The 21,314-nt window shown below is 47.7% G+C and overlaps 1 protein-coding gene across 3 annotated transcripts in view; it reads left to right on the top strand.

Moving 5' to 3' along the window:
* The first annotated feature begins 11,119 nt into the window (after positions 1 to 11,119).
* Positions 11,120 to 21,314, top strand: part of hlk (hulk) — a 135,815-nt gene continuing 125,620 nt past the window's right edge. For 2 of the 3 annotated variants that reach the window (XM_065434514.2, XM_065434512.2), the window contains exon 1: positions 11,120 to 11,325. In XM_065434514.2, the coding sequence (XP_065290586.2) occupies positions 11,154 to 11,325 (172 nt within the window). In that variant the 5' untranslated portion in view covers positions 11,120 to 11,153. The remainder of the gene's footprint in view (positions 11,326 to 21,314) is intronic. The other variant, XM_065434513.2, reaches the window with a different exon arrangement.

Here is a 21,314-nt window from a genome sequence, read left to right as displayed (position 1 = left end):
ACTGACACGGAGCGTAATTCGAATTGTAAGTTGGGCACCGACCGTATCACCCTTACAAAATGTAGCAGAGTCAAAAGAGGGTGACACACTCTCGGCACCAATTTAAAATATGCGGAATAGTTTCTTTGCGCATGCCCTGACGTGCTAACGTAGCACCACCACGCTTACGCGTTTACACGTCATTTGCAGCGAAACACGCCAACACGTGGCGAATATTTTTTTTCTATGCCAAAGCTAAAAACGTGACCACTGGGAGACTATTATGGGACTCTGTTCAAGGTTGCTCAGCCCATGGTGGTTCCGGGAAAGTTTGCGTGCGTATTGTCACGTAGTAATTACTGTAAAGAACACAGTAGCAAAACTGTGAACGACGAAACTAACTTTTTATTGGGCTAATCTGTTTTTACTTAATTATGAAGTTTTACGTGCCAAAACCACTTTCTGATTATGAGGCACGCCGTAGTGGAGGACTCCGGAAATTTCGACTACCTGGGGTTTTTTAACGTGCACCTAAATATAAGCACACGGGTGTTTTCGCATTTCGCCCCTCATCGAAATGCGGCCGCCGTGGCTGGGATTCGATCCCGCAACCCTGTGATCAGCAGCAGGGGCGTAGCCAGGGGGGGGGCTTATGGGGCTTCAGCCCCCCCCCCCCGAAATTTTTTCGTGCTGTCCATGAACCGCCGACCAAAGCGACCCCCGGCGCCGGAAATCACTCTGGATTTTCTGGATTTTGTCTAGAATGTCTTTTTGACGCTCGAAAAGACATTTAACCGCGAAGATTGCGAACTCGGGCTGGATTTCGTGGCAACGCCCATACACCGGCAGTCACATAACGCCAAGCAGTCCCATCCGAGCGCAATGTTTCAAGGGCACTTTGATGGTGAGCGGGCTCGCCGCGGCATCTCACTGAGGCCACGGAATCTGTGGAGCGCATGGATATCAATTGCGAAACTTTATGGGTATAAATCTCATAAGCTCGTGATGTGAAACTTGCATTGACATTTCCAAAGTTGTGCTTTAAATTTTCAATTGCGGAACTTTGTGGGTTTAATGTTGTTATAAACATTTGACGCCAAAGGTCCATTGACTTTTCTGAAGTCTTACATCGGAACATACAACGAGACAAGCCAAATCAACACACTAGCAGATGAGTTGACAAAGCACGCAGCGAGGTCCAATGAGACGATTTGTTGGGGTGGTTCATTTGTGCCGTCATGTCACATAAAAAAATATCAACACTTTTTTAACCTACGCCAGAACAACCATGTTAAGACACTAAAGCCAGCCAAAGTAACTACGTTCTTATTTATTTTTTATACTTTGACTTTTATTCGCCGAGAACACATTGAGCCTCTTCAAATTTTTTTTTTTTGTTCTCGCTACCCTACCCGCGGGCTGCCAGAGCGAGCCAGAGCGCATATGTTTTTCTCGTATGGCCCCGACCGCCGCGCGGTGCACTTCGGTGGGCGTTCGGTTTGCTCTGACCGAGTGGATTTTCACCTGACAGAGTTTTGGAAGCTTTCTGGCTAGCAGACGAGAAAAAAAAAACAATGGTCGCTCGCCGCCATCACTGTGGGGACTCGAAGGATTGCACCGCGTTCCTTGAGCGGAACCTTTCCGGAAAGTCTTGTTTCGCCGGTGTAGGATACTGAGCAATATGCGTATGTTTCTCGGTGGGCCAATCGTCTCATGTTTTCTTCGGTATTAATTCTGTAGCCCCATTAGGTGCCCGATGTAGGCATTCGATTCTGGCCAACACACTTTCCTATGCGTTTTTTTTTCCATTTCGGTGCCTCCGCCCCACAGAAAAAGAATACATTGTTGCGGCGCAGCGAATTGTCGCATGGTGAAAGTTCGATTTTGATACTTCTTTTGCGGAAAGTAATGGGCGACGGGACGCTTCAGTTTCCGGATACGTTTATTATATTATAGCGAAAGCAATTATATGGACACTCCAGGCGCATTCCTGCCGTCGCCGTCGCCCTCATGTTTCGTATAAAATCCAAGGGTGATAAAATCGTGACCACGCGCTGCATGCTGTATGTGCGAGTGAAAGCGTAGGAGGGGAGGTGGAATGGGTGAGCCGACGATGGTGGCTCAGTCTTGTGTGCGCAAAGGAGAAAAGCGGGGAGCAAGCGCGCCGCCTTCCGTCGCGCGCAATACATCGGGGGGAGTGGATGGAATGGGGGCGGAATCTAGGATTCTGTGAATCTATGATTGTGCAACATGTTTATTTGCCTTGTTTGACGCATTACCTAGAGTTACTTTTTCTTACATACATTACTCATTGGAGACTTATACGTATACTTAAATATCTTGTTGCGATTTTTTGTGTATACATGCAGTGAACTATGTTTCCAGTGACACTTTTTTGTCCTTTATCAAGCCGTATTTTCACATTTGTATATACCATTGTATCTTTGCATTTCTAATGTACGAGGGCGAGTCAAATGAAAGTGCGCCTACCCTAACCGCGCAATAATGGTTCGGTTCATTATCTGCGAGGCATGCGCGTAGGAGAACGGCATGTCTTATTTACAAAAGTGAGACGCAGGTGTGAAGATAAATGTTCTTTGATGCTCTCATACACTGGGTTGAATATGGTTGCGTCACATAATGGACACTTCAAAAGTTGAACAGCTCGGTGTCGCGAAGTTTTTGACAGCTAAAGGTGTTTCCGAAACAGAAATTAATCGCCGTATGGCTGCCGTTTACGTTGAACACGGCATTTCATTGACCACTGTGAAGCGTTGGAGCAAACGGTTTAAAAGACGTTGTAAAGACATTCCAAGACCGGGCCAAAACCATCGTGCAATCACCCCCCCACACAATTTCAAAAGTTCATGAGCTGATGAAACAAGAACGGAGGATAAGCATCGATGAACTGCCAGACCGTCTGAACATCAGTCACGGTTCGGTTCACGCCTTAATTCATGAGCTTCTCGGTTATCGGGCTCTTTGGTGCGCAATGGATCCCCAAGATTTTGATCCATAGCGACGAGACGGAGAAGTTTCGCGCTGCCTTGACTCATCTGATCGGGTATCACAATGAGGATGATGACTTCATGTTTGAATTTGTGATCGGGGACGAACCTTGGTGCCACTACTACGAGCCTGAAACACGACGGCAAAGCTTACAGTGGAAACATTCGAATTTACCACGCCCAAAGAACGCAAAGGCCATCATTTCCGCTGGAAAGGTGTTGTTGACTTTTCTTTCGATCGTCAGGGTCCATTACTGATAGAATTTGCTAAATCTTGAGAGGCTATCAATTGTTTCCGATATTGTGAAACGCCAGAACGGCAGTGTGTCGCAATCAAGAACGAACAACGTGGAAAACTGACAAATGGGGTCATCTTGTTCCACGACAATGTCTGTCCCCACGTCGCTTATGTGGTTAATACAAAACTGGCAAAGTTCAAGGGGGAAACGCTGCAGCATCCCCCATACAGCTCAGACCTGTCACCTTGCGACTTCTACATTTTGGGGCAACCGAAAAAACAGCTCAAGGGAACCAGATACAGACTTTTTGAAGGAGCAACCCAAGAGGAGTTTTATAAGACGGGAATCACGCGACTCGTTAGTCAATGGGACAAATGTCTAAATTCTCATGAAGACTACTTTTAAAAGAAGTACCCCGTTGTTGTCTCACATTCATTTGACTTGCCCTCGTATATCTTGCAGAATTCCTGCTTTTTATAGGTGCCCTCAGTTGCGACTGATTTCGGTGCAATTACTCACGATACACGACCGGTGACAGCTGCTTCTGCGTAATGCATTAAGACAAATTGCAGCGTCATTGAGATTTTTCACTGGCCATTGCATATATACAAGAATGTAAGCACAGTTCTTGAATGACAAAGTTTCATTAACATATTTGTCCTCAACTTGTTCAGTTCATTGCCTTTCAATTTTTCATATCAGTGGTATGCACTGCTTTCCTGGTTTCGAACTGATGTAGTTCTAAAGTTCGTGTGATATTTTCTTTACTGAAATAGACAAAAATATGGAAGCATTGATATACGTTATTTTGGGCAATATTTTTGGCACATACGAGTACATTCTTTTATGAAAAAATACATATTTTATTGTTTTGACTGTGCGTAGCGCTCAAGAATTCGTTTGCAGCATCTTTGGCAATGACAATGCAGTTATTATTCATGGATTTGATCCCTTGACAAATCGTTTAAGAGGAAGCTTTAGCTCGGGCCCAATCCGACGCGGCCTATTCAAATACTTGTAAAACGCAGAAACCCTTTTCTTAGATAATCCTGCTAATCGCTTTTACTGAAATTCGTTGCATTTGAGAGAGAAAGTTAAATCCTAGTTCTGTTGGAAACACAACTTAGATTTAGGGCCTGAATGTTGTTTAAAGTATTTTGAAAAATTCGAAAGTATGAAAATATAGAAGCACGACGTTTACAAACTAATAGCTATGCATAAATAACAGACATTGTGGTTCTGTAAACGGCATCTATTATAACAGTCAAAGCGGACAAGTTTGCTATGTCAATTTGTATCTTACGTGAATTGGTTACGTTGTGTACAAGGGTTCTGCACAAGCCGTATTTCCACAATACTAAATTTTTTTGAGATTCATGTGTAACATATCCATTTTGTCCGCTGCAGATGTACTATTAGATGCAATTCACAGAATTGTGATATCATTTTTCATTGTTCAGTCACGGAGTTTTAAACTTGAGAGCTTTGTTTTCTGAAAATTTTCGATTTGGCCAATTTTTAATAAATAATTGACCACCTAAATAAAAAATTTGAAACCAGTAGTCACTAGAATTAAACTTTGTCTTTTAAATGCAACAACATAATTTCTCTCTACGCCACCGGCCCCATGTATATACATATATATATATATATATATATATATATATATATATATATATATATATATATATATATATATATATATGGGGCCAGTGGCGTAGCCCCCCCCGAACAAAATTTCTGGCTACGCCACTGATCAGCAGCCCAACACCATAGCCACTGAGCAACCACGGCAGGGCTTGGGCTAATCTGTGCCCGCAAGAGCAAGTTACACTCAAAGCACGAAAATTGCGTTGAACACAGTCGGCGGTCGCCGAAATCTGATCTACGGCTCGAGCGCGTCGGCTTTTATGTGCACGACTCGTCGAAGGTTCCAGTGCAATCGCATGTGCCCGCGTGTCTTCCAGAAAGTACTACACAATTCGCGTCGCTTATACAATCAGATTACATAAGGTTCGGTGACAACAGACAACGGGTAGAACCATCGATAACATTCGACAAATTTCCGGTACATGCACGCGCGTCCTGCGCTGAGCGATAACGTTTAACCTTTGTTGGACAGTGAAAAATCGGTCACCCGAGAAAGACAAACAAGTGCACGTGTCAACACAGTCGGCCGCGCAGTGCCACGACTGCGTTGTGCCCAGCGCTATGTGCGCGTCCGCTGATGTTGCGATTTACGTCGGCTGATTTGTTTGGTGCTGCACCATACGTTTGTTTTCGCGGTTACAGATGAACATATTATAGAAAGGACACACAGATTGACAGCGCAGCTAGATACAAACGGCAGTAGAACAGTAGCCGTGCTCCTTTACGAGGAGGCTATAGTTCGGGGGTTCCTATCTAAGTACATGTAAACGGAGATTTTGTTTTTTTTTTTCTCAGCAACCACTACGGCGAATTTGATGAGGTTTGCTACATTTAAAAGAAAAAGCTAGAATATGACAGTAAGATGCAGATGTTTATGTTTATGCCATAGATTTTTAGTTAAGAACTGTAGAAAATTGCTAAATTTTAATAAACGACACTATCACGTTTAAGACTTTGCACCTTAGCAGAAAAAAAAAAGTCAAGATTCTATAAACCGCGCCTAATAATACGTCTAAAGCGGACAAAATTGATGTGTTATACACCTCTCTGAAACATACCACTAATTTGTGAGTAGGACTTTGGAAGACCCATGTAGATATTGTAATCAATTCGCGTGAAGTGTAAATTTATATACCAGATATATATGTCCGCTTTAGGTGCTCTAACGGGTGCAGTTTACAGGACTGTGATATCGGTGAAGAGTTACGGATTCGTAAACGTCGTGCTCTATATTTTTTAAACCTACTAATTTCTGGCAATTTCTCTAAAAATAATCCAGGCCCTAGATCAAAATTTCGCTTCAGCGATTCACTAAAATTTATCTTTCTCTCTCAAATGCATATACCGGCGAAGTGTCTCTAGCGGCCAGTAGCGCGGCTATTTTGCGTGTATTTTCGGGATTCTTTCACGTTGGGAAAAACACTTTTATGTAGCACGTATTCAGCAACAGAAAGTTGTATCGGGAGTTTTTCATGTTGCTGTATAGTTTTATCATTGACACTTTTCATCAAGTTAAAATACTTGAGAAGGTGATTAATTAATTAAGACTAATTATGTAATTATACCGAATGCAAAAATAATCGCAGTATTTCCAAGCGACGGCAAATATTACCTTGGTTCTATCCAGGTACGTGGCATTTGCATATTTTTAAACCTTGATGGACGATAGTTGGGACACCCTGTATATGCGGACTTGGTCCATTATTCTACTGTCAGCTCAGGCGCAGGTCCAAAAAAAAAAATTCTGAGAACACCTAAGCACTTCTTACGAATTCTGAATGCGAAAGCATTAATGTTGCATTGAACTCCACTGATAGGTCCTTCGAGTATAGCACTGCGAGCAATGCACCATAGCGGTACGTGCTGCCCGAGCCAGCAAGCTGCAGCAGTACCCTTCGGCGCCAGCGCCGCCTGCCACCGACGTCCTGCGCGACGAGAGACTGCAACACAGCAGCAGCAGGTGGCCGCTTCCGCCCGCGCTGCTCCGTCGCGACGCCAGCGACGCGCTCAAGACGCGGCGTCGCAGCCAAACGGGAATTCAGGCGACGTTTCGCTGCTCCAGACGCTCTTTCGCTCAATGAGCCATTTGATGCCTACGCTTCAAAAACAACCTATGCACCTCAAGGGCTGTAGCTAAGCGAAGCTCTCCGTGCGAACCCGTCCTGCCGGCACCGGCACTGCTGCTGTCTTGCCGAATGGCCTTGCTCGGCACGCCGCGAGAGCGTCGATCGCTAGGCCACACAGGCAAGAATGAAGCGGGCGAATAAAGACTGCCGCTGTCTTTCGCGTCGTACTTGTCGCTACACATGCCTTCCTCGGCAAACAATAAACATCGCATTCGTCCTCGTGACATCACTGCGTCGACGTCTCGCAGTGTGCATCCACATTAACTGCTGTTTGCATTTTGCCATAGCTTGCGGACAATGTAGAGTATATAAACAAACAATGCGTGGGATCACACGTTGCATGGGACAAAAATAAAGACATTTGTATTCATCGCATTTAATTTTAAAACCTTTAAATAATTACTTTAGAAAACCTTCGCTTCAAATAGATTCTAACATGTGCATTTGGTCTGTATAAATTTGTATTGATATGATCTCGACCGGGTGAGCTGGGTCTTCACCGCAAGAATCAGGAAACGGCAACCAAGGTAGGCATCGTGATAATGAAAAAAAAATTGAAAATGATGTATTCGCTTCATTGGTACATGGTTGCGACTCTTATTGGAGTCTCGAGGGGTTCTAATTAACACGGAGGCCAGGACGGCCTCAAATAACCCCTCGCGGTCTTGTGGTCGTCGATGTCTTCTCGGAACTGTGGAATTTGTGGACTTGTCAGTGCCTTTGTCAGGTTGTGAAGTCGACGAGCTCTTCCCCTTCGTGTCTTCTACTATGGTCCTTCCCTTTGTGTCTGTACAGAGCATAAAAGTGTGACGCTTTTTCGGGGAAGAGGGCAATTATCTCAACATGGGAAAGCCCGCTTAAATGTTTCCCACACTTAAAAGGTCGAAGCCCAGGCGGATCATAACATCCTTTCCTCGGATGAGGCAAATCATCTCGACATGGGAACGTCCGCTTGAATCTTTCTCACACTTGAGAGGTCGAAGTTGAGGCTGATCCTAACATTCCTTTCTGGGACGAGGCAAATCATCTCGACATGGGAACGTCCGCTTGAATCTTTCTCACACTTGAGAGGTCGGAGTTGAGGCTGATCCTAACATTCCTTTCTGGGACGAGGCAAATCATCTCGACATGGGAACGCCCGCTTGAATCTTTCTCACACTTGAGAGATCGAAGTTGAGGCTGATCCTAACATTCCTTTCTGGGACGAGGCAAATCATCTCGACATGGGAACGCCCGCTTGAATCTTTCTCACAATTGAGAGGTCGAAGTTGAGGCTGATCCTAACATTCCTTTCTGGGACGAGGCAAATCACCTCGACATGGGAACGTCCGCTTGAATCTTTCTCACACTTGAGAGGTCGAAGTTGAGGCTGATCCTAACATTCCTTTCTGGGACGAGGCAAATCATCTCGACATGGGAACGCCCGCTTGAATCTTTCTCACACTTGAGAGGTCGAAGTTGAGGCTGATCCTAACATTCCTTTCTGGGACGAGGCAAATCACCTCGACATGGGAACGTCCGCTTGAATCTTTCTCACACTTGAGAGGTCGAAGTTGAGGCTGATCCTAACATTCCTTTCTGGGACGAGGCAAATCACCTCGACATGGGAACGTCCGCTTGAATTTTTCTCACACTTGAGAGGTCGAAGTTGAGGCTGATCCTAACATTCCTTTCTGGGACGAGGCAAATCATCTCGACATGGGAACGCCCGCTTGAATTATTTCTCACACTTGAGAGGTCGAAGTTGAGGCTGATCCTAACATTCCTTTCTGGGACGAGGCAAATCATCTCGACATGGGAACGCCCGCTTGAATCTTTCTCACACTTGAGAGGTCGAAGTTGAGGCTGATCCTAACATTCCTTTCTGGGACGAGGCAAATCATCTCGACATGGGAACGCCCGCTTGAATCTTTCTCACACTTGAGAGGTCGAAGTTGAGGCTGATCCTAACATTCCTTTCTGGGACGAGGCAAATCACCTCGACATGGGAACGTCCGCTTGAATCTTTCTCACACTTGAGAGGTCGAAGTTGAGGCTGATCCTAACATTCCTTTCTGGGACGAGGCAAATCATCTCGACATGGGAACGCCCGCTTGAATCTTTCTCAGACTTGAGAGGTCGAAGTTGAGGCTGATCCTAACATTCCTTCCTGGGACGAGGCAAATCACCTCGACATGGGAACGTCCGCTTGAATCTTTCTCACACTTGAGAGGTCGAAGTTGAGGCTGATCCTAACATTCCTTTCTGGGACGAGGCAAATCATCTCGACATGGGAACGCCCGCTTGAATCTTTCTCACACTTGAGAGGTCGAAGTTGAGGCTGATCCTAACATTCCTTTCTGGGACGAGGCAAATCACCTCGACATGGGAACGCCCGCTTGAATCTTTCTCACACTTGAGAGGTCGAAGTTGAGGCTGATCCTAACATTCGTTTCTGGGACGAGGCAAATCACCTCGACATGGGAACGTCCGCTTGAATCTTTCTCACACTTGAGAGGTCGAAGTTGAGGCTGATCCTAACATTCCTTTCTGGGACGAGGCAAATCATCTCGACATAGGAACGCCCGCTTGAATCTTTCTCACACTTGAGAGGTCGAAGTTGAGGCTGATCCTAACATTCCTTTCCGGGACAAGGCAAATCATCTCGACATGGGAACGCCCGCTTGAATCTTTCTCACACTTGAGAGGTCGAAGTTGAGGCTGATCCTAACATTCCTTTCTGGGACGAGGCAAATCATCTCGACATGGGAACGCCCGCTTGAATTTTTCTCACAATTGAGAGGTCGAAGTTGAGACTGATGCAAACATTCCTTTCTGGGACCAGGCAAATCATCTCGACATGGGAACGCCCGCTTGTATCTTTCTCACACTTGAGAGGTCGAAATTGAGGCTGATCCTAACATTCTTTTCTGCGACGAGACAAATCATCTCGGCATGGGAACGCCTGCTTGAATCTTTCTCGCACTTGAGAGGTCGATAATAACAGAATCCTTCGCGTTTTCCGGATTTTACGTTGCTTCGCAAGCTCACAGCCACAGTTCTTGGCAGCGGCATTTGGACGGCATTGTCGTTCTGCCTGAACACATGCGAGTAAAATGCATGTAGTAGTTCATGAGTCCACTATAACGGTCTATTCGCTATGATGATTGCGGGCAGGATATGCGAGCTAGATCCCCTGAGGCGACAGCGTCGCCAATAAAGAACGCATGCTCCCTTCACACCTCATTGCAGCCTGAGTACTGAATTTGCAAACAATGTAACGGGAACTCCACAGTTGTTGCGAATAGTGCTCAAGCTGACGCTCGGCTACAATGCATCTTATCTTTTTTTGAGACAGCAGTATGGTCATCGAGAAACCGGAGTGTATAACTCCACGTACAGTTTCCCAAATCTTGCATCGTGCTGATCGATGCAAGAGAAGCGTCGCACACATATGATGTCTTCGCGCCGATATTGAAAGCAACATAATTCTAGAGGAAAAAAAAGTGCAGAAACCATCGACGATTATTGTCAAAGTGAACAGCGGAACTCTGCAAACTGTGTTCGTTTTATTAAAGGAATGATGCTTTGTTGCAGTGAGGATATTAGGTAGTGTTTGTTATTTCATTGTGTCATTTTGTATAGAGCAGAGTTATTAACCAGCACGTCCTTAGCGGTTATGTAGGTGGCTATACGTGCAAGCCAACTCGTCGGATATGTCTCGTGGTCTCCATCGGAGTGAACGCCGGCGTGGAACGTGACTGTCATCCTCCTCTCCTGCCGCCTCCGTCTCATGGGGAGAGTTCGGCGGGTAGGGCTACCCTCCCAAGCGCACCATGCAAGCCTTCTATCGCGCTATACATAGCACATGCGTCCCAAAGAGATATCATAGTTAGCGCTGGGGTGACGAACGCGGCCTTTGTGTCGACGCCTTTGAATCGCCGCTGAAAGTCCAGCTATACCACCGACCGCCTCGAAAACGGGGGATAAGAGCCAAACAAGGCTACGAGAGTAGCTTTGTTTGAACTACGAGAACTTCAAATCGAGCTGTACAGCTGGCGCGACGGTCGGCGAGCGCGGCTCTGACGGAATCGAGGCGGCGGCGGCACCTGGCGTCGCGACTCGAGACCCCGCGCTTCGTCGCTGGTCGGCCGGCAGTCGCGCGCGGGAAGATGGCTGGGCGCGTGCTCCTGAGCCTCGCGCTCTTGCTCCTGCTCCTCCCGGGACACTCGAGCGGGGCGAAGAAAGCGAAGCAGGCCGTCGACTCCGACGTCATCGAGGACGTGAACGGCAAGCAGCTCGAGAGTCTTCTGCAGACCGAGGAATACCTCGCCGTCTTCTTCTGTGAGTGGCAGCAGCGCAGGGTGTGCGTGCGTGCGTATTCGGTTACCACGCCGTAGAAGCCGTGGTGGTGGCAGGGTAGCTTGCTAACCAAGTTCCACTGCGACGCGATTGAAGCCGTTCTGCAAACGCTGCACTTGGCAGGGCGTCGAACCTGCGACATTCGGCATCGTTAGCGGGACTCCCCGGCCACTGCTCCGGTGAATCTGGTTCTGTGTCTGGTTCCCTTCTCAGCGCGGCGTGTTCAACTACACGGTTAAAATTAGCGCGAACAAAAATGAACCGCAAGTTCTGTTCTCCATAATTGGCACAGGCGTACTTAAGTATTTACAGTCTAGAAAACGATGCACAAAGGTGGCCGTGCTTTAGCAAAAAGACAAAAAGAATGCTCCCAGTCCATCGATTTGTCGTTGTCATGTAAAATGCCTGGATGATCCAAGCTAGGCACCCTATAGTAGTGCACGCATAATGGAGAGTTGAATCGTAGGCACTACTCGTACAACGACTATTAAGAGCTTTATTTTATTTTATTTTATTTTTTTAATTCATAGATCTATATGCGATCCTTTAGAAACCTTGCACAACAGCACGTAAATTTATTTTAAACATTTGCATTGAACACCTTCTCACGTACTGCCTTCCCGCTATACGTGACATTGGTCCTTGGCTGGGAGTAGTTCTCAACGTGGATTGTTCGTTCGTACTGTGGGCCATTATACCGAATCATATTACTGTGGCCCGTCGGATTTCAACGACTGTTTTCAACAAGAAGAGCGTTAGTAAAGAAACAAATGACGATACGTCTAAGTTCGCGCGCAGTAGTGTACCTCACAAAGTGCGTATTGCACTTCTTGCTGCTTATAGGTAGAACTTCATTAGAACCAATACTTGAATATTGCATCGGATAAAAGAGACGTGGGGCAAAACTTAACATGACGCAATAACTGCGATGTCAGAAATGTTACATGTTTCAGATGAATGTGCAGTAAATTTTCGACCGTGAATTGTTTACATAAATTGGCGAAGCCTTCATTATAGCATTTCTAAATTGTGTTTAATAAATAACGTTTATGCTCACGTCATCCCTGTTAATGAAGCCAGTTTTTTTAATGTGACCTTTAAAGTCCCCCGTGGTAGATTGATCTTGAAAAGAAAAATGAGAATATACAATATGCATTTGACCTCTTTTACGTTTTAGAAGCTTATATTTTCTGTAATTCCTCAGACGTTGACAGTAGGCGACAACGGACTTTCTTCTTCCGCGAAGCTACCTCGCATCACATTTGTAATTCGTTATAGCGTCCATGCCTTACGCACAGCGGCGTCGTTGTTCGCAGTGTTTAATTATAAGTACACAATTTCGACTGCGTAAGAAGGTCTGGCCTCCGCGTGCATGCGCACGAACTGCGGCATCCCCTCTCATTCGACTAGATGCCTTCATCAGCTCGCACACTGCGTGCAGCTCTCGGCCGTCAACTGGATATAATTCGACAGCTTAAAAAAACAGTAACAAGCGCAACCGTCGCAAGGATCCGAGGTACTATAGCGGACAGGTTATCCACGGGCCTCACGGCAGTATTCTACACGGGGCCTCCGAGGTTTGCCCGCCATCGGCCGGTGTATTCAGTCAAACGCGGCGTGCTGGTGTCGCATACAGCCGCTGCGTTGTCTCCGAGCCTTATGACGTCCTGCTACTAAACGTGAGGTTGCGCGCGTTCGGTTGCGAGTCACGGAGGCTGCGTTTCGGCCGGTGTGGAATGAGAATACTCCCACGTGCTGCGACTTGGGCTTGCGGCAAAGAACCCCACCGACGTCCTTGAAAGCGCACGCGCAGCTTCAGAACGTCAACGCCAGTCAAGTCAAACGCGGCCTTACGTGCGAGAGAAGAGTGCGTGTCGCCGCAGGGTGCGCGCTGAAATATTCTGGGAGAACGCCACCGTTCCACAGCACCGGCCCGAGTCGGGCACCGCGCACGACGTCCCAGCAGCCGCCGCCTTTCCTCTCGGCGCCACGCGGCGAAACTGTACCGTCGAGCGCGGGTCGCTCTAAAAATAAGGCGACACGACCGTCCGAAAATCTCGATGGGGTCTGGTAAACAATCTAACACTGGCTTTCCTCTGCGGCCAGCTCGTCTCGCACACACCCGCCTCTACACCGCCGCCGTTACACCCCTGCTTTCTTTCTTTCTCTCCCGCCTCTCGGGCTCGTACACAGACAGCGGCGATCGCCGGGCCCACGTTGCCCAATAGCCACGCCAGAAGACGCGCCGGGTGGAAGGGGAAGCCGGGCGGTGTCGGAGTCCGTTCTGGCGGCGCTTCAAGCTCAGCCGCTCGGGGCGCGCCTTATAAAGTTTCGCGGCGGCGGAGCAGCGTGCGCCGTGTCGCCGTCGCGGGTTCGACTCGGTCGCCAGCGGCGGGAAAAATCGATTCGAGCGGTCACTTGAATGCCTAGCGAGGATATCGAAGACGTTGACTGGTGTACGAGATACGCAAAACTATCGACGCGAAAATGCACACATCACGATGGCATACAGAGCGAATCAAATGACAACGAAGCAGCCGAGACAGATATGCCGGATGGTTCGAGCCAGCTGCTGAGCGCAGGGAAAACGAGAGGGAGATGGCGACGTAATAACGACGCTTAAGGAAGTATGTCGAAAAGAGCAATTCTGATTCGAGCATCGACGTTTTTTTTTTTTCTTTGGCGTGTAAGAAACGCACAGCGGCGCTTGCTCCTTTGCGACCCCGTTGTATGTCGGGCCATGTCAGTCGAGAAATACATATTAAATCAAAGTGAATCACCAAATGGATTGAAGCAGTTCTGGACTAAGCGCGTGAACAGTGAACAGAACTTGAATGCGCAATGTGTGTGTGTTGTCGGTGACCTCCGATGAGAATTAGAAGGCGCATGCTCCCAAGGTCAACCGTGGCACTGCCGCGGGATCGCGCGCCTTCTGCGTAATTGCGCCACTGCTGAGCTCGACCCGACAACCAGGCGGCGCTTGCAGTTCGCTCCCCCACAGCGCACCCACTCTCGGCCCATGGGCGAGCGATGTTCACGGGGTCGGCCCAAGTGCTGTTTCTTTATTTTCACCTACGCATTCTGTTATGCAACTTCCAGCAACTTAGTTTTACGATTGAATACAGTAGAAAGAGAAGAGCTTTTTAACAGTGTCCGCAAAGGATGCATCTAAAAGGCAAGCTATGCAAAAATGTAGCTTGCCATTTGGAACAGAAAATGAAACGGAGGAAGCAGAGAGAGGCAGGTTCTGTAACAGATCCGTACACCAATAATTTGATTGCACGAAAGCTTACGACCAGCTTGTGTTTCTGGTTCCTTGAAGCGAAACAATCTCATTGCGCCGCCGGCCGGCTGTAAACGTCCTGTCCCTTGCTTCCTGCGAAGGCCCAAACGTGGAGGGATGCTGCTCCACCGCACACCGCAGTGTCGCGGAAAAGCACACGTCAAGACCGCACGCCGGTCTTTATTACTGTGACCCAAAAACCATGGACGCGAGGAATGCGCCCAGTTGTGACGGAGAGGACCGCTGCGCAGGATGGAAGGGAGCGCCGCCAAGAATACCCGCGGCAACAGCGTGTGGCTGTCGGGACTGGGCGCTCTAGCGGCGATGTTGCTGTTTACCAGCGGATATCGAAGCGTCACGAATTCGGGCAACGGAAGAATCATAGATAAGAAAACAACGCTCTACCCTAAAGAGAAAGAAGGGAAAGGTGCAGCGTTGTGCACTCAGACGATATGCACTACAGGGGGGGGGGGGGGGGGTCACTCGTACGGCGAACGACCATCATGAGCAGCCTCGTGCTCACTAGAAGTGAGGCGTGCAGACAGGACACAAGAGTAGAGAAGTGGACAAGACAAACGTTCGTGTTGTCCACTTCTCTACTCTTGTGTCCTGTCTGCACGCTTCACTTCTATTTTGCATAATGAATCCTTACCAATTAGCTCAGCTTTCTGTCGTTCTAAGCCTCGTGCTCGCTCGGTGATGACGATTATTTTAAAATTTTTATTTTGTACGCACTGCAGACCACAAGAGGGTCCAAATAGGACTGTCATATCATATTAAAGTATATTACAACAATCAATTCAACACGTGTACAGGCCACATCATTACAAGAAATAATTAGACTGGTGCTTTTGGCAACGAAAATACAGAATATATAGGGATATGAAAAAAACAACACGACAACGAGGACACCAGTGATATGAGCACCCCAATTAAGGAAGGGCATATGCCACCGAGCTATTTATTTAAATTCTTTCATTGCATTTAAACATTAAAATATACTTTATACTTCAAACTACATTCTTCGCTGCAGAATGTCGCTTTATTGCATGTTATTTCTTCTTTGCCTGTGATCCTTCCAGCCGTCTTTAATAGTTTCCACAGCCAGTTTCATTTGTGTTTTCCTTACTGTCCCTAAAGATAACGCTTCGGTTAACACTGTGTCTATAACGGGATTTCGGCGAAAAATTGCAGAGAAGCACAAACAAACAATAGCGAATACACCACGGCACACTAGTGCTGCGAAGTTGCAGAGTCGCAACCAATATTGCAGAAAAAAAAACTGGATTATCAGAAGCAGAGGCCACGGCATGCTCCTTGTTAAGCACCAAAGTGTTTCCTTTAGGCGTGTCGCGTCCCTGCGGAACTGTTGCACAGTCCTCGTGCACCCTCTTATTGACCGTCTCCGCCGGCAGCGTTGAATGTGCAACCGCTTGCAATTAACGCTTTACCTTTAACGGGTGATTCTAAGCATGTCTCCTGTCAACGTTTGCAAGGTTTAAAGGCAAAATGCCGAGCTATTTGCTTAGTGCTATTCAAAAATGTAATTCTCTGCACGATAGAGCATTTTAAAGGCTACGACAGCCCGTCGGAAAATCCCTACGGCGTTCGCAATGCAGCTACGAAGTTTAGAATTTCCCCAGCATGTTTCTCCGAGAACACGTTCCGTTTCCATGACGTTTTACCTTGATGCACCTGTAGCTCGAAAACTTAAGAAAGCTTCAGTCTCTTTACAAGTATATATAAGTACACTAATTTGCCCAAACTTGATGATGTCCTACGGTGTCCTTACTTACAACCTATCTTTTTTTTTTCTTGAGTATTCCTCCAGAAACACGCTTTCTACGAAGCTTTTTATTGGAATGCCCGATACATCCGAAAAAGCGTCCTGCGGAATATTCCATGCTCCAAAATACAGTTGCAGAACCTCGGCAGTTTCCTACAACTCGCTTAATTATACCGCACATATTCAACACTATCCACATATTAAACTCGACACCACTAACACCTCCTTCCGATTCGTTGTGACAGTTCGCTCTAATCACTCTCATTTTCATCGGAACATGATGAAGCGCAAGCTCTGGAGTGAACATGGTACGCCGCACTTAATCTGAATCGCGGCTTCGCCATGGAAGGCAAAAGAGATGACGCGCAGTCCAACAGCCTGTTGCAACAACCCAGCACCGCCACCACGTGGAAGAAATGACCGGAGCTCGCAAGGCGGCCACGAGAACGCAGTACAGCGACACGCGCTTCGACGTTCCGAAGCCTGTTCCGAACCTGAGCGCACCTCTCATATGACTGACCGCGCGGGAAATCTAAGTACACGGCTGTTTTCACATTTCGCCGCCATAGAAATTCGGCCGCTTTGATCGGAATTCCATCCCGTTCGATTAGCAGGTCGCGCTACGGGGAAACTTTCCCCGTATATAGCGCGACCTGTACAACCATAAGCGCGCACATTTCTCGTGATCACAGATGCTCTCTTGTGCAACACAGCAGTGTGCCACGGAGACGACAGTGGGGACAAGAACAGGGCTTCCAATGAAGAAAGTGTTGGTTCAGCCAGAACAGTAATTCATTATGACCTTGTTGCCCTCCTCAATCAACAAAGGTGTTGTGCGCTGCTGCGATTACCTCACGTGACAAAAGATTCGAACCTTACTATCTTAACAAGCGACCCAAGTGTGCGCCCTCTGATAAAAGCTTATGTAGATATGTACGAACTCAGGCATGCATCAAGTGTGCGCCGTTAGCAGGAAGCAAAGAACTCCGGGCAATATATTTCAATTTATTACACGAGGGGGGCACCCAGGCTCTCATTTAAATACTCACATATGCCGTAGAGCAAGCTGTTAAAAAGAAGGCAGAATTCCAGAAGGATCGTCAATGCATTATTTCGCTACTGCTTTCGCAGATGTCACTGAAGCTATAGTTTACAATTACATACCCTGTGGTGACACTGATAAAGCTATCCGCCTGCAGCCGCCAGTTCTACTGAAGTTCATCGTAACTTGAGTAATTAATTACGGCCTTTAGAATTTCACCACACTCGCCGTGGTTGCTTAGTGGCCATGGTGTTGGGCTGCTAACCGAACGGGATGGAATTCCGATCAAGGCGGCCGCATTTCTATGGGGGCGAAATGTGAAAACACCCGTGTACTTAGATTTAGATGCACCTTATAAAAACCGCAGGTGGTCCAAATTGTTAAGGCGAGAGCCTTAAGTGGTCCGCACCCCCAATAACGCGGCGTGCGGCACAGGAAGTCACGTGAGCTCGCCTCGCGCAGACACGCGCACATGCCACTGCCCGCGCGTTTCCACGGCTGGCTCCGATACCGCTCGTCATGCCAAAAAAATGCCGAATTAAGATGGAGTTAATTCAGGCACTCGAACCCACGACCTTCGGTGGGCGAAATCAAGTAATAAGAAGTAACAACGCATTCGGATGAGAATGCCAATAATTTAGTGAAGGTCTCTTGAGCGCGCAGGCTTTCGCCTTCACCCTCTTTGGCGCATGCTGAAGTGACTCGAGCTCCCCACTACGGCGTGCCTCACAATCACAATCGTGCTTTTGGCAGGTAAAATCCCACTATTTTTAGAATTTGACCGCGCACTTGGGCATCTCACCGGTGCCTATATGTACACGAGCTGCATTCGATGCAAGCAAAGCTTCGCTTCTGTGTTGTTGCGATCGTGCGAAAATCGGCCGCGCGCGCGTGCACCCGCGGAGCGAGCAGCTGCGCCCGATCCCTCAAAGGCTGCCACGCGCACGAGCCACGCGACACGCGCCACCCAATCGATGGAGCGGGTTTTCGCCGCCTGGACAGTGCAGCAGCAACGCAAGGTTGTCGGGAGGGGGCCGCACCCGCGACCTGACATAAACGTGCGCAGTGATATAGTTGTTGCTCAGATCGCAGGATCCGATCCATAGGTGTCCGTTCAACTTTGAAGGTGCGATCGCAGTCGTGCAAATATGTGAGAATGCGTCGTTGTGAAGGAGCTTTGCCCTTCCATGCTATCCTCTACACCGTCGTCCGTTTCCCACGGAAGAAAGTTCCAACGTGGTTTTGTTGCGTCTCGTCGACATCAGTCACGTTCTTATGCGGAAGGCCTTGCGCTCGTGTTCTGGTTCCAGATAAACTTACCGAGACATTGCTCGGTTTGAATGTAAGATAATCGAAGCGTGCGATGGAAGTGCAGCTTTGTATGAAATGCGTAATCCGGCAAAGAAAAAATGAAGGAGAGAGAAATTGTGAAGAGGAAGAGACGCTATTTTCTGCAACTCGTTAGAAAGCACAGTTCAGCGACTTGAAATAAATAAATAAATAAATAAATAAATAAATAAATAAATAAATAAATAAATAAATAAATAAAAGAACATTGTGAGAAATAAGAACGACGAAGGAAGAAGTTGAAAGGCGAAGTACCCGCGCTTTATTTTTTAGTTCTGCACACCGGAATGTGTTACTTTCTTTACTAAGATACACATTTCGATTTTATCTGCTGCCTCGACATTTCATTTCGATCACACGCAGCCGTTATTTTGCCTGCAAGAAACCGGGGACAACGCGTCGCGGCGCCTGCGAACGTACAGTCCGCGAACAACAACGATTCCGCCGAGGGCAGGCACGTGCCTTCGAACTGATCGTGGTGCTTCGTCGTGGCGAACCTTATTCCCATCAGCGTCGCATAAATCATTTCTACGCTTTCGACCCTCCAGGGATTCTGGGTCACCCTGTGACTTTAACTCGGCGATGAAAAACTTGCGTTGAAATCCGGTCATTATAAGGTACTGCCTTTTTCTTTTATGTCCATTGCACCCTAGTCTTCTCGTATTTTGCACGCCTATAGCCTCACGTAGCGCGCAGGATGTCAGCTATGTACGATATTTTCATAGCTACCTTAGCATCTTCTACGTCGCTTAGAGTAAAATATAAACAATAGAAACAACACAATCAAAGGCATCTTGCGTTTTAGATTAACGCTCTCATCAATCTATCATTGAGTTATCGGCTTTTTGAGAAAACTCATTCACTGTGTTCTATCTTGTTTATACCAGCGGCAGCAACAAAGACTGTTTTCAGACGAATGATTGCCCTATAGGCCAAACGCCAGCTCTATAAGCTATTTGAAAGCATATGAACTCCATACGGAAGAGCAACTTTCCTAATGCACGAGTGATAATGATAAACTTTCAGTACTGCTAGCTGAAAGGTGTTTCATGGCTTATGACGCGTGGGAGGAATCCGCCTTCGCACAACCCGCCGCGGTGGCGTAGCGGCTATGGTGTTGCGCTAAAGCACGAGGTCGTGGGATCAAATCCCAGCCGCGGGGGCCGCATTTCCACGGGGGCGAAATGCAAAAAAAAAAAGCCGTGGTTGAACGCGGTTAATCCAAGTTTGTCGAGCAACAGAACGGTTTTGCTTGCTTTGGGAAAGGACGCAGACGCTGCTCGGCACGGCAGCAGCAGCGAGCGAATTGACCTTCATGTTGCGTCTCGCTATAACGCGAACTAAAAGCACAGCGCATACAAAGCTACCAGCACGCGGCGCACTTTGTCCACGTCGCAGATCGCTTTCGAGGTACGGGCGCCCACGCGGCGTATGCAGCAGCCGCCGGTAGTGGCAGGCTAAGTCCTAGTTTGACCTTGGCTGAACTTGAAGGTCAGATTTACGGACCCATGCGTTTTCGGGCTTTGTGTCTGGAGTAGTAGTGTTAGCGCTCTAAAACGCCCGTGTCCCTGTGCACTGGGGGCACGCTAAAGATCCTCTGGTGGTCAAAATTAATCCGGAGCCCCCCACTGCGGCGCGCTTCATAATCAAACTGTGGTTTTCGCACGTAAGACCCCAGGATGCAATTCGATTCACCTTCGCATATACGATGTCTAGAAGTGAAAGAAAAAATTGTGATGCCGCAGAACCGTGTGTCCTGATTAGACGTAAGAGAGCTGTGACAGCTCCTCTTTTCTTTCCACTGAGCAGTATTTTTTTCTTAGCAACACGGGCAGCATTGTGCCTTGCTTTCATCATACTGATTCTTTTCTTGGCGCACTTCAAGAAAGTACAGCATCTAAAGACCCATGCACGGCACTCAACGGAGGCTCGTGTACGGGAGGTTAGGCTGGTGAAGGCACGTAAAGTTCGTTTGCTCAAAACTAAGCGTATATAATTGTTTGCTGCTTACAGAATAACCTCTAACTTGTAAGTACACCCGAATAAAGCGTCAAAATTGCTATTCCTGTCATGAAATGGTATATTTTATTTAATTATTTCTAATAGCTTTTCCTTGACGCCGTAGTAGCGCTGTCAGCGCGATACGCTATCCGCAAACGTAAAACCCTATTCCAAAACTCTTCACACTTGCGTGCCCCAACGCTAACATCCGCAAAGCTCTTTGGGGCCCCAAACTATTGGGGTCCCTATTCCAAAACTCTCTATTGTCTCTCTAGCTGTGCAACCTCACCGACGTCCCGCTAGTTGTCGGCCTAGAGCATATCGAGTGGGAAGCGGGGAACAACGCGACTTCTCGCCCATCGTCCTCGCACCGGCGTTTCGGTCGCGCTGCCGCAGGGGCGGCGCAGCGTCGTCGCCGGGAGTGTGCGCGGCCCCCTCGCCGCCTCCCCTTGGCGCGCACCCGTTTAGGAAGCGGGCCACTGAGTCAGCCACGCCGGGCACGGCGTCGCCAG

The sequence above is a fragment of the Dermacentor albipictus genome, chromosome 5 (assembly GCF_038994185.2).
Source record: "Dermacentor albipictus isolate Rhodes 1998 colony chromosome 5, USDA_Dalb.pri_finalv2, whole genome shotgun sequence".
NCBI classification, from domain to species: Eukaryota; Metazoa; Arthropoda; class Arachnida; order Ixodida; family Ixodidae; genus Dermacentor; species Dermacentor albipictus.
This window is presented reverse-complemented; position numbering and strand designations above follow the sequence as displayed.